This window comes from Oncorhynchus keta, chromosome 12 (assembly GCF_023373465.1).
Source record: "Oncorhynchus keta strain PuntledgeMale-10-30-2019 chromosome 12, Oket_V2, whole genome shotgun sequence".
NCBI lineage: Eukaryota > Metazoa > Chordata > Actinopteri > Salmoniformes > Salmonidae > Oncorhynchus > Oncorhynchus keta.
This window is the reverse complement of record NC_068432.1, coordinates 49,743,726-49,761,285: the sequence shown is the minus strand read 5'-3', so window position 1 is coordinate 49,761,285 and position 17,560 is coordinate 49,743,726. Positions and strand designations below refer to the sequence as shown.

Sequence of the window (17,560 nt, the reverse complement as noted above, 5' to 3'; positions counted from 1 at the left end):
CACTAGGGAGAGAGAAAGCCCCACTATGTTTATCTGAGTCACACTAGGGAGAGAGAAAGCCTCACTATGTTTATCTGAGTCACACTAGGGGAGAGAGAAAGCCTCACTGTGTTTATCTGAGTCACACTAGGGGAGAGAGAAAGCCCCACTGTGTTTATCTGAGTCACACTAGGGGAGAGAGAAAGCCTCACTATGTTTATCTGAGTCACACTAGGGGAGAGAGAAAGCCTCACTATGTTTATCTGAGTCACACTAGGGGAGAGAGAAAGCCTCACTATGTTTATCTGAGTCACACTAGGGGAGAGAGAAAGCCTCACTATGTTTATCTGAGTCACACTAGGGGAGAGAGAAAGCCTCACTATGTTTATCTGAGTCACACTAGGGGAGAGAGAAAGCCTCACTGTGTTTATCTGAGTCACACTAGGGGAGAGAGAAAGCCTCACTATGTTTATCTGAGTCACACTAGGGGAGAGAGAAAGCCTCACTATGTTTATCTGAGTCACACTAGGGGAGAGAGAAAGCCTCACTATGTTTATCTGAGTCACACTAGGGGAGAGAGAAAGCCTCACTATGTTTATCTGAGTCACACTAGGGGAGAGAGAAAGCCTCACTATGTTTTTCTGAGTCACACTAGGGGAGAGAGAAAGCCTCACTGTGTTTATCTGAGTCACACTAGGGGAGAGAGAAAGCCCCACTATGTTTATCTGAGTCACACTAGGGGAGAGAGGGGAAAGGCCTCACTGTGTTTATCTGAGTCACACTAGGGGAGAGAGAAGGAAAGGCCTCACTATGTTTATCTGAGTCACACTAGGGGAGAGAAGGAAAGGCCTCACTGTGTTTATCTGAGTCACACTAGGGGAGAGAGAAGGAAAGGCCTCACTGTGTTTATCTGAGTCACACTAGGGAGAGAGAAGGAAAGGCCTCACTGTGTTTATCTGAGTCACACTAGGGGAGAGAGAAAGCCTCACTATGTTTATCTGAGTCACACTAGGGGAGAGAGAAAGCCTCACTATGTTTATCTGAGTCACACTAGGGGAGAGAGAAAGCCTCACTATGTTTATCTGAGTCACACTAGGGGAGAGAGAAAGCCTCACTATGTTTATCTGAGTCACTAGGGAAATTCCACTGCAATTTGTGGCATACATTTTATCGACACAAAAAGATTCCAGTGTTTCCATCAGAGTAGTAGTGATTTAAATATACGGTGTGACTTCATTCATTATAACTGCCTGATTTCCCTTTCAAGCCTGTCAGTCAAGCCAGACTGATCCAACACTCTGAATACTCTTAGAGCCTCTTCACACAAACTACACCTTTCCTAAAAAATACCGTCTGCTAAACATATTACTCAAATGTAAACTAGCGGACACGCTACGTCTCAACCAGTACCTCTAGAGGTAGTGCTCGATACCCACGCTGATAGTTGCCCCCCTCCCCACCCCCCGAAGCACGGCGGTGTAAACAGAATTGTCTCAGTAAGCCAACATTGCTACAGAATAAATGGTAATAGTAGAGCCATGTTTTTAAAACAGCTGACTTTCCACTGTTTGTACCTGAAATTGCAGTAACAGCCTGTTACATTCTGAAATTGTAGCAGTCACATCTGGTTGCACTGAGCCACGTAAAACTATGGAAGCAAAAGTGGTGGTCGGGGCAGGGGGGGGGGGGTTGTTTTCCTGGGGCCCCAGAGTTGAGGTAGTAGGCTGACCTAACCAACTGCGGTTGTAGATAAATAATGTAGTAATACATCTGCTGTAAATTTAAAAATATATATATATATTTTTTTTCTTTTTACGATTTCATATGGGCTGATGGAACCAGATTACTTTTCTAAAACTGATCATATGGTTTATAAATTTAAAAAACTCCTGGCCCTAGGGACTATGAAAACAAACCCTTTACACAGAAAGAGACAACAGCGATTAGACAAAAACTAAAACAGGGCTGAACTGGCTGTATGCAGGGTTGCATCGTGAAGGCCTTTGCATCTGTAATTTAAAAAAAAACTCAGTATTTCATCACTATTGCATTGATTGATTCATTCCAGTCAATCTTGGATTAAAAAGAAGTAGGTAGCCTAACCACCTGAAGCTTGAATATAAAACAAATTTGACCATTCACATTTTATCAGAAATTGGCCTATTTTAGGCTATAAATACAGAGCTTTCCCCTGGACCAGATTGGATCTAGGCTACCTGCACCTGAGGTTGTCATCGGTAGGCTGCTCTAGGCTACCTGTGGTTGTCGTCAGTAGGCTGCTCTAGGCTACCTGTGGTTGTCATCAGTAGGCTGCTCTAGGCTACCTGTGGTTGTCATCAGTAGGCTGCTCTAGGCTACCTGTGGTTGTCATCAGTAGGCTGCTCTAGGCTACCTGTGGTTGTCATCAGCTCTAGGCTACCTGTGGTTGTCATCAGTAGGCTGCTCTAGGCTACCTGTGGTTGTCATCAGTAGGCTGCTCTAGGCTACCTGTGGTTGTCATCAGTAGGCTGCTCTAGGCTACCTGTGGTTGTCATCAGTAGGCTGCTCTAGGCTACCTGTGGTTGTCATCAGTAGGCTGCTCTAGGCTACCTGTGGTTGTCATCAGCTCTAGGCTACCTGTGGTTGTCATCATCAGTAGGCAGCTCTAGGCTACCTGTGGTTGTCATCATCAGTAGGCAGCTCTAGGCTACCTGTGGTTGTCATCATCAGTAGGCTGCTCTAGGCTACCTGTGGTTGTCATCAGTAGGCTGCTCTAGGCTACCTGTGGTTGTCATCAGTAGGCTGCTCTAGGCTACCTGTGGTTGTCATCAGTAGGCTGCTCTAGGCTACCTGTGGTTGTCATCAGTAGGCTGCTCTAGGCTACCTGTGGTTGTCATCAGTAGGCTGCTCTAGGCTACCTGTGGTTGTCATCAGTAGGCTGCTCTAGGCTACCTGTGGTTGTCATCAGTAGGCTGCTCTAGGCTACCTGTGGTTGTCATCAGTAGGCTGCTCTCGGCTACCTGTGGTTGTCATCAGTAGGCTGCTCTCGGCTACCTGTGGTTGTTATCAGTAGGCTGCTCTAGGCTACCTGTGGTTGTCGTCAGTAGGCTGCTCTAGGCTACCTGTGGTTGTCGTCAGTAGGCTGCTCTAGGCTACCTGTGGTTGTCGTCAGTAGGCTGTCTCTAGGCTACCTGTGGTTGTCATCAGTAGGCTGCTCTCGGCTACCTGTGGTTGTTATCAGTAGGCTGCTCTAGGCTACCTGTGGTTGTCGTCAGTAGGCTGCTCTAGGCTACCTGTGGTTGTCGTCAGTAGGCTGCTCTAGGCTACCTGTGGTTGTCATCAGTAGGCTGCTCTAGGCTACCTGTGGTTGTTATCAGTAGGCTACCTGCAGCTGTGGTTCTTATCAGTATGCTGCTCTAGGCTACCTGCAGCTGTGGTTGTCATCAGTAGGCTACCTGCAGCTGTGGCTAATCATGATGCATTTCATTAAATGGTGGTGGTATGGGCTTCCATATAAAATGGCTAAAATCGCAGTGAATTTACTTATACCCACATTCAGTCGCAAATTGCTTTTGCCACAATTGAAGACATGCTATTACCAACTCAAAGCTTTTGTCTTGTAGCCAAAACGTAATGAGTATCCTACAGATGAGAAAATACACCCTTTGTCTGCACATACAATCTTGTGAATTGTTTCGTCATTCAGTAGTGCACTATGGTTTAGAAGCAAAGTTCTACCCCCCCCCCTCTAACTGAATGGTCGTCTATGAAAAGCCAACTAACATTTACTTCGGAGGTGCTGACCTGTTGCACCCTCTACAACCACTGATTAATATCTGACCCTGCTGGTCTCTTCAGAGACGTTCGAACAGGTTCAAGTCAGGGCTCTGGCTGGGCCATTCAAGGACATTCAGAGACTAGTCCCGAAGCCACTCCTGCATGCGCTTGGCTGTGTGCCTAGGGTCCTCCTGTTGAAAGGTGAACCTTCACCCCAGTCTTGTCCCGATTGCTCTAGAGCAGGTTTTCATCAAGGATCTCTGTACTTTACTCGGTACATATTTTCCTTGATCCTGACTAGTCTCCCAGTCCCTGTTGCAGAAAAACCACAGTTGCCCGGTAATGTGCATGTATCTTTAAAATCTTGGGATGTTTTCATTACTGTCCATCAATCGGCAAGCGTATGGATTCCTTATTTGGACCATTGGGGGTAGATGCTAAAGGCCACACTCCAGATCGCAAGGCATTATTGTGAAATATTGGAGTACGGGCATGGGATTTAGATTCCCAGTTATATTGTTTTGCAGTTTGGTGCCAAATAGAAATTGTGAGCATTAATAGGACCAAAGCGTAGTTTACATTGTCTAAGGAATATACAGTATCCGTGAATACCACCTCTTCCAGGGCAGTAGGAGACACCGTATTATACACCTCTTCCAGGGCAATAGGAGACACCATATTATATTAAGGGACATATCAATGAAGAACACCTCTTCCAGGGCAATAGGAGACACAATATTATATTAAGGGACATATCAATGAAGAACACCTCTTCCAGGGCAATAGGAGACACAATATTATACACCTCTTCCAGGGCAATAGGAGACACCATATTTCTCTTTACTCAGCCAGGGGGCTAAAGAATCATGGCTAAACCAATTTAGGATGGGGCGAAATGCTAGTGCCTGGAAATACAATTAAAGTTTGGTACGTGCTAGACCTTCTACGTCTTTCACACATAGTATTTTTTTATCCGGGATCGTTAACCTTGTTGAATCCACACTAGGAATTTTACCCCAATTGCCAAAAGGGGAAACCATGGGAAGCATTGAACTACAGAAATTCTGCCGTGGCAACGTGTACATTTTTACAATAGGTATCTGCTGGTTAAAAAAACGGGGATATTATTCCATCTAAAGAGGTCGGATTTAATTTATTTGAGCTTTCTGTTAAAGTTTCTGGCAATGGTTTTATCTGAGGAAGGAAATACATCTACTCAAGCATTTAAAATGGGAAACGATTGTGAATCCATGAGTAGAGATGGAGTCCTCCATCAGGGTCTTGAAAGGCAGTAAAATGGATTTGGTTAGATTAATTTTATAACTTGAGATGAAGAAGCATGCATCTATGATATTCAAAGCGATTGAGATAATATTTTACTATATATAGACAAATGTGTCTTCATATGAGATGAAGAGATCAGTGGATTTTAGGGAAATTAGTTTTTCCTTTGATTGGCTAATTGTCTGGGTGCGGGGTTCCAGGGATAATAAAATAGAAGTTGAAATTAGATCGCCTTGTCTGCTGCTTCTAGTGACTCTGAACAGAGCAGAGATTGCCTGTTATGGCTGAGGGTATATGGCATTTTAATTTTATTAATGAAACTGGAGCCAATTCCCATATGTTCCAAGACAGACCGGAGATATGATCAAAAGCTTGTAACAATTCCAAAAGATTTTAATGAGATCATTCACAAGCATTTTGCTTAACCTACAATAACATCAGCCAAATGTGTATCCGACCAATAAAATTTGATAAAAGGACAATTTGTCAATTGAAATAAATTCATTAGGCCCTAAATCTACGGATTTCACATGACCGGGAATACAGATATGCATCCGTTGGTCACAGACACCTTGAAAAAAGGTAGGGGCGTGGATCAGAAAACCAGTCAGTATCTGGTGTGACCATTTGCCTCATGCAGCACGACATCTCCTTTGCATAGAGTAGATCAGACTGTTGATTGTGTCCTGTGGAATGTTGTCCCACTGCTCTTCAATGGCTGTGTGTAGTTGCTGGATATTAGCAGTAACTGGAACACACCGTCATACACGTCAATCCAGAGCATCCCAAACATGCTCAATGGGTGACATGTCTGGTGAGTATGCAGGCCATGGAAGAACTGGGACATTTTCTACTTCCCAGAATTGTGTACAGATCCTTGCGACATGGGGCTGTGCATTATGATGAAACGTGATGGCAGCAGGCTGAATGGCAAGGCAATGGGCCTTAGGAGCTCATCACAGTATCTCTGTGCATTCAAATTGTTATCGATAAAATGCAATTAATGTTTGTTGTCCGTTTGTTATGCCTGCCCATACCTTAACCACACCACCATGGGGCACTCTGTTCACAACGTTGACGTGGGCAAACCACGAAACCATACACGATGTCTGCCATCTGCCCGGTACAGTTGAAACCGGGATTCATCCATGAAGAGCACACTTCTCCAGTGTGTCAGTGGCCATCGAAGATGAGCATTTGCCCACTGAAGTCAGTTACGACACCAAAACTGCAGTCAGGTCAAGACCCTGGTGAGGATGACGGGCACGCAGATGAGCTTCTCAGATGATTTCTGACAGTTTGTGCAGAAGTTCTTTGGTTGTGCAAACCCACAGTGTCATCAGCTGTCCGGGTGGCTGTCTCAGATGATCCCGAAGGTAAAAGAAGCCGGACGTGGATATCCTGGCATTTACACGTGGTCTGTGGTTTTGAGGCCAGTTGGACGTACTGCCAAATTCTCTAAAACGACATTGGAGGTGGCTTATGGTATTGAAATTAATATTAAATTCTCTGGTAACAGTTCTGGTGGACATTCCTGCAGTCAGCATGCTAATTGGACACTCCCTCAAAACTTGAGACTTCTGTGGCATTGTGTTGTGAAAAACTGAACATTTTAGAATGGCCTTTAAATTGTCCCCAGCACAAGGTGCACCTGTGTAATAATCATGCCGTTTAATCAGCTGCATGATAAGCCACACCTGTCAGGTGGCAGGATTATCTTGGCAAAGGAGAAATGCTCACTAACAGGGATGTAAACAAATTTGTGCACAGCATTTGAGGGGAAAGCTTAATGTGCATATAGAACATTTCTGGAATCTTTTCTTTCAGCTCATGAAACATGGGACCAACATTTTACATGTTGCATATGTATTTTTGTTCAGTATAATAAGGTGACGGGGCATCACATTGTGTTAGCTTTCTGCCATGTTTGAGAAGTCAAAGCTCTTTGGAGGAATTCTTTGGATAATTTCCCAGAGTTTTTTTTCTCTTCGTTCTCAGACCGTCTGCTCCTCCCCCATCTCCTTCCGGGCAGGCAGGCCCGTTTCACTAGCAACTCCAGACTCCACACAGACAGTGTGTACACATACTGCTCCAGAGCCTGTACTGTTCTTCCTTCAGACAAGCATGGGTCAAAACGTTCACAATATCGCTCATCCACAAAATGTTCACGTTTGCTTGTATATGTCCAAACTCACCAAAAATTAAATTCGGTATGTATATGTAAACCTTTATAAGCTGGATTATTGCCTGTCTTTGCAATTTGTTTATTTTCCTTTGAGCTCGTTAGCATATTTAGCTAGCAACCTCAATAGAAATTCTCTACAAAGTGCTAATTTTGTTAGCATTCTGGTAGACGCCCAATGGGTATTTTTACGTTTTTTGGCGACCCCTTGTGTACTAAGCCGGTAATACTGTAAATCCCAGGATGAGAGGACTGTAGGATTTTGTAGTAATGAAAAATTGAAACGCCATCTTGTGGATTTTAGTACATTCTAAGATTTGAAGTTGGCAGCAGTAAGCATGGTCAGACAAGCTCATACAGTGCCTTCGAAAACTATTCAGACCCCTTTAATTTTTCCACATTTTGTTACGTTACAGCCTTACTCTAAAATATATTAAATACAAATAAAATCATTTGCACACAATACCCCATAATGGCAAAGCCAAAATAGGTTTAGACATTTTTGCAAATGTATTACAAATTTTGAAAAATGAAATACCACATTTACATATGTATTCAGACCCTTTGCTATGAGACTCTAAAAATTGAGCTCAGGTGCATCTTGTTTCCATTGATCATCCTTGAGATGTTTCTACAACTTCGAGTCCACCTATGGTAGATTCAATTGATTGGATATGATTTGGAAAGGCACACCTGTATATAAAGGTCCCGCCTGTCTTTATAAGATCTATATAAGCAAAACCCATGAGGTCAAAGGAATTGTCCGTAGAGCGCCGGGACATGATTGTGTCGAGGCACATATCTGGGGAAGGGTAACAAAAAATGACTGCAGCATTGAAAGTCCAAGAACACAGTTTCCTCCATCTTAAATGGAAGAAGTTTGGAACCACCAAGAATCTGGCCACCCAGCCAAACAGGGCAATCGGGGGAGAAGGGCCTTGGTCAGGGAGGGTACCAAGAACCCGACAGTCACTCTGACAACGGTCTAGAGTTCCTCTGTGGAGATGGGAGAACCATCCAGAAGGACAACCATCTCCGCAGCACTCCACCAATCAGGCCTTTATGGTAGAGTGGCCAGACAGAAGCCACTCTTCATTAAAAAGGTCTCGACAGCCAGAATGGAGTTTGCTAAAAGAAACCTACAAACTCAGGTCTGATGAAATCAAGATTCAACTATTTGGCCTGAATGCTAAGCGTAATATCTAGAGGAAACCTGGCACCATCCCTATGGTGAAGCATGGTGGTGGCAGCATCATGCTGTGGGGGTGTTCTTCAGCAGCAGTCACTGGGAGACTAGCTAGGATTGAGGCAAAAATGAAGAGAGTAAAGTACAGAGAGATCTCTGATGAAAACCTACTCCAGAGAGCTCCGGACCTTAGACTGGGGCAAAGGGTCACCTTCCAACAGTGGTTTCAGGACAAGTCTCTGAATGTCCTTGAGTGGCCCCACCAGAGCACAGGCTTAAAACCGATCAAACATCTCTGGAGAGATCTGAAAATAGCTGTGGAGCAACGCTCCCCATCCAACCTGACAGAGCTTGAGAGGATCTGCAGAGAAGAATGTGAGAAACTCCCCAAATACAGGTGTACCAAGCTTGTAGCGTCATACCCAAGAATACTTGAGGCTGTAATTGCTGCCAAACAAAGTACTGAGTAAAGAGTAAAGGGTCTGAATAATTACATACATTTATTTCAGTGCTTTTGTTTTATAAAATTAGCAACATTTTGGGGGATATTTTGTGTAGACTTTAGAATAAGGCTGTAAACTAACAAAATATGGAAAAAGTCAAGGGCTCTAAATACTTCCAGAAGGTACTGAAATGAAACTAAAATAGATTGTGTAGATAGTTTGAATTCAATTTGTGAGAATGACTTATGCCTGTTTGAGTAGAAAGTGTACACCTGTGCTTTAGGATGATGTGATTGATCTCGCATGTCCAAAATGACATTCATGTCGGTTGCTCAATGGGCAGTATACGCTGGAGTCTTGGTTGTGTGTGGATTGATCTCGCATGTCCAAAATGACATTCATGTCGGTTGCTCAATGGGCAGTATACGCTGGAGTCTTGGTTGTGTGTGGATTGATCTCGCATGTCCAAAATGACATTCCTGTCGGTAACAATAACCAAATGGAATTAAGTTCATGCTAATGATATGCTGTTCAGAGGAAAAACAACTAGGATAATATGAATTTGGAGCACACACACACATGAATAAAAAGGTCATTTTCTTTCCATTTTGGATACATTAAGGGAAGTGATTCTCCCTTCTTGGTTTTCGCCTTTACCCAAGATGGCGATTGAGTTTCTTATGTATCATTATGAATACACTTAGTTTTGTTTGGGGTTGATGAAAAAGCAGCCAGTTTGTACAAATGGTTCTTTATGCAATGTGTGTCCTTTTGAAGCAGCTGTGTTTCTTGGAACATGGCTATATAAACATGGTTTCTTGCTAGGATATCAAGACAACTGGAAGGTTTAATAGGATTATTAAGGCCTTTCAAATTCCAGGAGAGAATAGCTAGCATTGCCATTGTTAAAAAATATATATGTTATTAATAATATATAATTAATAATATTCTCAAAGACGTCTTGAGCTACTTTGGCAGAAGAGAACGTGTGTGTTGTATTCTGGAAGGTGAAGAAGAGTTTTGCCAGGTGGATGAAGCCATATCTCAGATTTAGCCTACATAGCTTGGATCTCACTTCATAGTAGGTTTCCCTCTGTTTTAGCAGTCAGCACTCAGGTCTGGTTAGGTGCTGATCCTCTTCTCCACATTAGGTCAGAGCCCTCCCCGATTCCGCTGCAAGGCAAACAGTTTGTCCTTTGACTTCTGTGGATTCGTACCATCATACAGCAAGACCCATTCCGGAGAGGACCCGTGTTAATTAACATCATGGGACCCAGCTTCTCCTGCCTAACCAGTTCATAGAAAAGATTGCTCATAACAGAAGTCGTGTTGCCCGTTTCCACGGCAGCTTCAAGTCCTATTATTCGCACATTGAATTTAAGTGAATAACTTAAGGTGATTCTATTTTCTCTATTAAGAGATTGATTTCCCCCCTCTAACTTAGCTCACGCTGTTTCCAGGTCATGGAGTTGTACCTCTGTCTCATTGGCTGCCTTCTACAGACTTTCCACTTTAATTGAATAGGCATATACTTTCAAAAAGTGAGCAATGGGAGTGATTAATTTACCAGTTTTAATTGCAAGTTAAGGCCAGAGTTGTTTGTCATTTTTGAACAGTTTGTGCTTACAGGCTAGTGGCTACTGGTCAAATTTCAAAAGAAAACCACGATAAGGCCACACGTTTCAACGCATGCCACCGCATGCCACCGGAACCCTTCGAGTTGTTTGTCATTTTTGAACAGTTTGTGCTTACAGGCTAGTGGCTACTGGTCAAATTTGAGCTGCAGACAAAGAATTTCACATTTCAATTCACATGACATCCTTGCCTTTTTGTTGTGACTTGCAAAGTCGAATTCTCTCTCACCACCCCGCTCCTTAGACTCTCCTTCATATCTCCTAGTGGGAATAGGGCCTTAGGTGAGTTGGAAAACAAGCTCTGAAGAAAGTCCTTGCTGTTGAATGTGTGACAGCATAGAAGCTATGGCCTTCAGCTATGTTCATACAGAGAGGAAGAGAGGACAACTCAGATTATTTACAGTCTGGTGGCTCCAAGGAGGAAGCAGAAGAGCCTCCCTCCCACTAGAATATATGCTAACTGGATAATGATGGCTTACTAGGAGAAGAGCCTCCCTCCCACTAGACCATTTGCTAACTGGATAATGATAGCTTACTAGGAGAAGAACCTCCCTCTCACTAGTCACTTTAATTATGTACATATCTTACATTACTCATATATGTATATACTGTATTTTATACCATCTATTGCACCTTGCCTATGCACACTGCCATCGCTCATCCATATATTTATATATACATATTCTCGTTCACCCCTTTTAGATGTGTGTGTATATTAGATAGTTGTTGGGGAACTGTTCGATAATACTGCATTGTCGGAACAAGAAGCACAAGCATTTCTCTACACTCGCATTAACATCTGCTAACCATGTGTGTGTGACAAAACAAATTTGATTTCAACATATGCTAACTGGATAATGATAGCTTACTAGGATAAGAGCCTCCCTCCCACTAGAACATATGCTAACTGGATAATGCTAGCTTACTAGGAGAAGAGCCTCCCTCCCACTAGAACATATGCTAACTGGATAATGCTAGCTTACTAGGAGAAGAGCCTCCCTCCCACTGGAACATATGCTAACTGGATAATGCTAGCTTACTAGGAGAAGAGCCTCCCTCCACTAGAACATATGCTAACTGGATAATGATAGCTTACTAGGAGAAGAGCCTCCCTTTAGAACAACTGGATAATGATAGCTTAAGGAGAAGAGCCTCCCTCCCACTAGAACATAACTGGATAATGCCCTCCCTCACATCTAGAACTGATATCTCAAAGTGCTTACAGAAACCCAGCCTAAAACCCCTGAGACAAACAGCAAACAATGCAGGTGTAAAAGCACAGGATATAACTGGAACAGAAGAGCCTCCCTCCCACTAGAACATATGCTAACTAACTGGATAATGATAGCTTACTAGAAAGAGCCTCCCTCTCACTAGAACATTTAACTGGATAATGATAGCTTACTAGAAGTTTTTTTACGGTGCAAAACATGATACAAAGAAACATTTTTTACGGTGATACAAAGAAAGAAACATTTTTGGTGACAGAAGCGTTCATTTTCCAGATTTTCCCATTTTTTTCAGGGAGTTTTACCCCTTACCAAAATTAGATAAATATTCTCAGCAAAGCAAACCTCAGCAGCTGCTGTTTGCCCCAGTTTCTTCTCCTGAACCCAGGTATCTCTGACACAGATTTGAGCCTATGGATCTGATCACATTAGAGGACCATGTCACCTTGGTCTGTGAATCAAACACATGCTCGGTCACACTGCAAGGCGAGTAAGTGACAACACAAGAGGACTTTGGGTAAACCATTTGATTTCAATCACTTTGACAGCACCCCTTTTTGATTTGAATGAAACATGTTATATTTGCCCATTGTAGAAGTGGTCAGAAAGTGATTTTTTAGACATGAATGTGCACAAAGTAGTTCCCATAATGTTATTTATGCCTATTTTTATGTATAGATTTTTTCATATTCACATGTACTGTAGCAGACCCTATTTCACATCATCTGAAGTTGTGTTGCATCCCACCATAGGTTGAGACATGTTCCTGAATACATGGCTTGACCACCGTTTCATAGTATCTCACATTTACTGCATGGTTGGTTAGTTGTATCCAGAGGGAAAATATTTGATGGACTTGTACATACAAGAGCTACTAGATTCAACAGCTACTGCTTCTGCATTCCCAACAATTATTCTGAGCCAAAGTATTGCCTAGCAACCGTCACCTTGTTAAAAGCCCTCCCTTCTGACTTAACCTAAGTCTTGCGACAGCTGACAACTTTTGAAGTCAACAAGCAGAAAAACCCTATTTAGAAAAACTGTGGTAATTAGTTTAGTTAGGCCCCTCCACCTCATTCTCCAACCCATTCGGGAGCTCAGCCCATCCTATCCTAGCCCAGTCTAGCCAATCACATCCTGGAGCCCTGCCCATCCTATCATATCTTAAGCCCAGCAAATCCTATCCCAGCTCATTCCAGAGCCCGATCCAGCCAATCACGGCTCAGCTCCGCCCATTACAGAACCCAGCCCAGCCTATTCGAGAGCCACATGACCCGCTGCCAAGCACCGGAAAGTCCAATAACTTTTGTATTTCCCCTCATCCGCTACACATGACTCCAATTACTAATCATGGAGGTTAGGAAACTATAGTCCTGATTGAAGCACCTTGGCCCTGAAGTGGAGGGGGGGGTAGAGGAAAGAGAAGAGTGGTGGAGGAGAGAGGGAGGAGGAGGAAAGAGAAGAGTGGTGGAGGAGGGAGGAGGAAAGAGAAGGGTGGTGGAGGGGAGAGGAAGGAGGAAAGAGAAGTGGTGGAGGAGGAGGAAAGAGAAGGAAAGAGAAGGGTGGTGGAGGGGAGAGGGAGGAGGAGGAAAGAGAAGGGTGGTGGAGGAGGAGGAAAGAAAAGGGTGGTGGAGGAGGAGGAAAGAGAAGAGTGGTGGAGGAGGAGGAAAGAGAAGAGTGGTGGAGGGGAGAGGGAGGAGGAGGAAAGAGAAGAGTGGTGGAGGAGGGAGGAAGAAAGAAAGAGAAGGGTGGTGGAGGGGAGAGGGAGGAGGAGGAAAGAGAAGGGTGGTGGAGGGGAGAGGGAGGAGGAGGAAAGAGAAGGGTGGTGGATGGGGAGGAAAGAGAAGGGTGGTGGATGGGAGAGGGAGGAGGAGGAAAGAGAAGGGTGGTGGATGGGAGAGGGAGGAGGAGGAAAGAGAAGGGTGGTGGATGGGAGAGGGAGGAGGAAGAAAGAAGGGTGATGAGGAGGAAGGAAGAAAGAGAAGGGTGATGGAGGAGGAGAGGGTGTTGAAGGAGGAGGAAAGAGAAGGGTGGTGTGGAACTGCAGCCGGAGGAACAAGCCACAGTTTAAGGCACCATATGTTGGTAAGGGGTGAGAAAGGTTTAAGAGGAGATGGGAGGATGGAAAGGAGGAGGCTGGTACACTGCAGCCGGAGGAGCAAGTCACAGATTAAGGCTCCATGTACATGGAGGTAACCAGAGAGCATTAACCGCTGCTGTGCCATCATTTAAACAACCACAGAGGAAGGAGAAAAGAAACAGAGCAAGCTGCCATCCCAATTGGGACCCTATTACATACAAAGTGCACTACTTTTGACCAGAGTAGTATGGGGCCTGGTCAAAAGTAGTGCACTTAAAAGGGAATATGATGCCAATTGGGATGCAACCGAGGAGGGGCAGGCAGGCCGGATAGGAAGGCCTGAGGTTTATTATAGGAGCTCGTTCATCCGTCCCTCCCTCCATCCAGCCCTAAAGCCTCCATATGGCCACCAGACACCGCTGCATTAGAGAAGGACATAAACATTAATGTCCCATGTGACTTCATATCAGTAACACTTCTCAGAAATTAAATAAGAGCCATGGCAAGTGGAATACGGCTGTCATGGCTGGTTGCAGCACGCAAGCAGTGTCAAACATGCACCAGTGTGTCACACACACAGACGGACAGACAGAGAAGAGCTGGAGAGAGAGGCAGACTTGGCTATAAGTGAGAGAGGGTTAAAAGGGCTAGAATTATCCTGTCTCTTATTAAAAAGCAGGCATTTGGAAACCACAGCCACTCTGTCTCATGCACTCTGGGTGCAAACAGTACCCTATTCCCTTTATAGTGTACTACTTTGACCAGGGTCCATAGAGCTGGGGTAAAAATGACTTCACTACAGCGAATAGGATGCCATTTGGAATGCACCTGGACCAACACAGCTTCCCACATCCCGGCCATCTCACTAACCAGTCAGCCTCTCTGCTCTGGTAACGTCATCTCTCACATTTTTCACCTTTCTAAACGTCTCAACAGCTGATAGACGACTAGTTATCAATTGCATAGCAGCAGGTCCACGGAGGAGTCTGGTCTACATGGTAGTGCTGCGGACTCCAGACCACACATACACCCTGAGATAGTGGTCCAAGCACTGTCTCAGTCATTCTCCTCTCTGTGCCCCTGACATTTGAATCTCTTCATCTACTTCCTTATCCTACCATTAAAACCAGGGGGGAAAAAAAGGTCTCACCATCCATGGCCTGGCGGAGCACCTGCAGCTTCCTCTGCTTCTCTTTGATCCGGTCATAGGCTGAGGTCAGAGCTGAGCTGACCGACAGGGGTGAGTGGGGGTGGGCCTTCGTCCTGGGCGTCTCCATACCACCAAAGTCTGAGTAGCGGTTCTCCCCGTCTCGATCCCGGTTCACCCGGGAGGCTGACTTGTGCCTTCCCCCTGAGCGGGTACTGAGGGCACTGCTACCCCGCCTGGCATCCTCAAGGGCTCCAAAGCGGAGCATATCCGGGTCTATGTGGGCCAGGTCTACAGAAGACGCCCAGTTCTTCTTGTGTTGGGCTGTCGAGTCTCCTCTATAGGGCAGGGACCTCCTGTCCAGCTCTACCGGCCTGCCTCTCTGCTGGGGCTCGAGGTAGAGGGCCAGGTCTGCGGAGGACTCTGACCCAGGATGGTAGTCCGATGGTGGGTAGGGACCAGGCAGGGCCCCCTCACCTCTCAGGAGGTCCTGGATGGGGAGGGAACCCATGGAGCGACTCAGGCCACGGTTCAGAGATGCCTGCTCCTGACTACGAGCCTTGTAACGCTCCAGTACCCTCGGGGCTGCACTCCTCCCTGAGGGGAAAGACAGAAGGTAGATCAGACAACAGGGAAATAACATACTGTAAAGGGACTAATGAGAAAGTGTACCACAGGTTGTGTTACACTACATGACCAAAAGTATGTGGACACCGCTTTGTCAAAAATCTAATTCCAAATGATTGGTATTAATATGGAGTTGGTCCCCCTTTTGCTGCTGTAACCGCCTCAAACTCTTCTGGGAAGGCTTTCCACTAGGTGTTGGAACACTGCTGCGAGGACATTCAGCCACAAGCTTTAGTGAGGTCGGGGGGGTGTATTAGGATCCCCATTAGCTGTTGCAAAAGCGGCAGCTACTCTGCCTGGGGTCCACATAAAACATGAAATAATACAGAACGTCAATAGACAAGAACAGCTCAAGGACAGAACTACATACAAATCAGATTCAAATCAGATTCTTCGGATATCCAAGATGGCGTAGCAGTCAGACGTCTTTGTCTTGTCTTGTCCTATGTATATCTTTTTCTTCACATTATTTTTAATATTTTTCCTAAACCTCAACTTCAAAATAGTTTCCTGCAACCCGCCTCACCAAACGTGGAGTGTTTTTTTTCCTAAAGTATTTCTATTTACCGCCGAACTGGAATACCTCAACTGAAGCTATCTAGCTACTAGCTATCAGTCAGCTAACCACTGCTAGCGGTCATCAGCTAACCTTTAGCTCGGAAAGTTCGTACAACGAGTTTGAAACCTGAACATACCGGACCTATTTTTTTCTCCATATCCCCAGATTCCTCCCGCAAACTCTGAACCTTTTCATCTGGATCATCACAGTTAGCTAACCGCAACCCTGGTTGACTACTCCTGGCTAACGTTTTCGTCCCGGCGCTAACCCCAACTAGCCTGGAGCTATGCTAGACCCAACCCATCTCCCGGCTAGGGCTCCTGGGCTACTCCTGAAGCCCACTCCTCGGCTACAATATCCGGACCCCTTCTACTGCCGGTACGGGGCACGGAACCCCGCCGATCCTTCACGACTGGAATACCGACAGGCCCCTCAGGCGTGACGTCCCTTGAAGGCCCATTCTGCTAACCGTGGCCTGCTGTCTAGAGCATATTGGACTGTTCGCTGATCCTTCAGCCAGTTTCTTGGACCACTATACCCATTTTGCCAATTGGACTTGGACCCCTCTGCTACTTGGAACTCTAATTCCACGACCGGTCTATCGACGTCACCGCACGAGGAGGCAAAAACAGACATTCTTCCATCGCGACGTCCATCTAAGGCCCTTGCTAGCCCAGGTCTGCTAACTGCTAGCTTGCTAGCCCAGGTCTGCTAACTGCTAGCTTGCTAGCCCAGGTCTGCTAACTGCTAGCTTGCTAGCCCCGGCCTGCTAACTGCTAGCCCCGGCCTGCTAACTGCTAGCCCCGGCCTGCTAACTGCTAGCCCCGGCCTGCTAACTGTCTGAATCGCAGTGTCCCCAGCCAGCACAACCACCCACTGGACCCATACGATCACTTGGCTACGCATGCCTCTCCCTAATATCAATATGCCCTGTCCATTACTGTCCTGATTAGTGATTACGGTCTTATTTCACTGTTGAGCCTCTAGCCCTGCTCAATATCCCTTAACCAACCATGTTGTTCCACCTCCCACATATGCGATGACATCACCTGGTTTAAATGTCTCTCGAGACTAGATCTCTCTCATCATTACTCAATGCCTAGGTTTACCTCCAATGTACTCTCTTCCTACCATACCTTTGTCTGTACATTATGCCTTGAATCTATGCGATCGTGCCCAGAAAACTGCACCCTCTGTCCCAAACGTGCTAGACAGCCAGATCTTATAGCCATACCCTTATCCTACTTCTCTGTTCCTCTGGTGATGTAGAGGTTAATCCAGGTCCTGCAGTGCCTAGCTCCACTCCTACTCCCCAGGTGCTATCATTTGTTGATGTAACGGATGTGAAACGGCTAGCTTAGTTAGCGGTGTGCGCTAAATAGCGTTTCAATCGGTTACGTCACTTGCTCTGAGACCTTGAAGTAGTAATTCCCCTTGCTCTGCAAGGGCCGCGG

At 45.3% G+C, this 17,560-nt stretch overlaps 1 protein-coding gene across 4 annotated transcripts in view; it reads right to left on the bottom strand.

Annotated features, from left to right (window-relative positions):
• Positions 1 to 17,560, bottom strand: part of ptpn13 (protein tyrosine phosphatase non-receptor type 13) — a 178,994-nt gene that overhangs the window by 97,748 nt on the left and 63,686 nt on the right. For all 4 annotated transcript variants that reach the window (XM_052458562.1, XM_052458564.1, XM_052458563.1 and 1 more), the window contains exon 7: positions 14,924 to 15,517. In XM_052458562.1, coding sequence (XP_052314522.1) covers positions 14,924 to 15,517 — 594 coding nt within the window. The remainder of the gene's footprint in view (positions 1 to 14,923; positions 15,518 to 17,560) is intronic.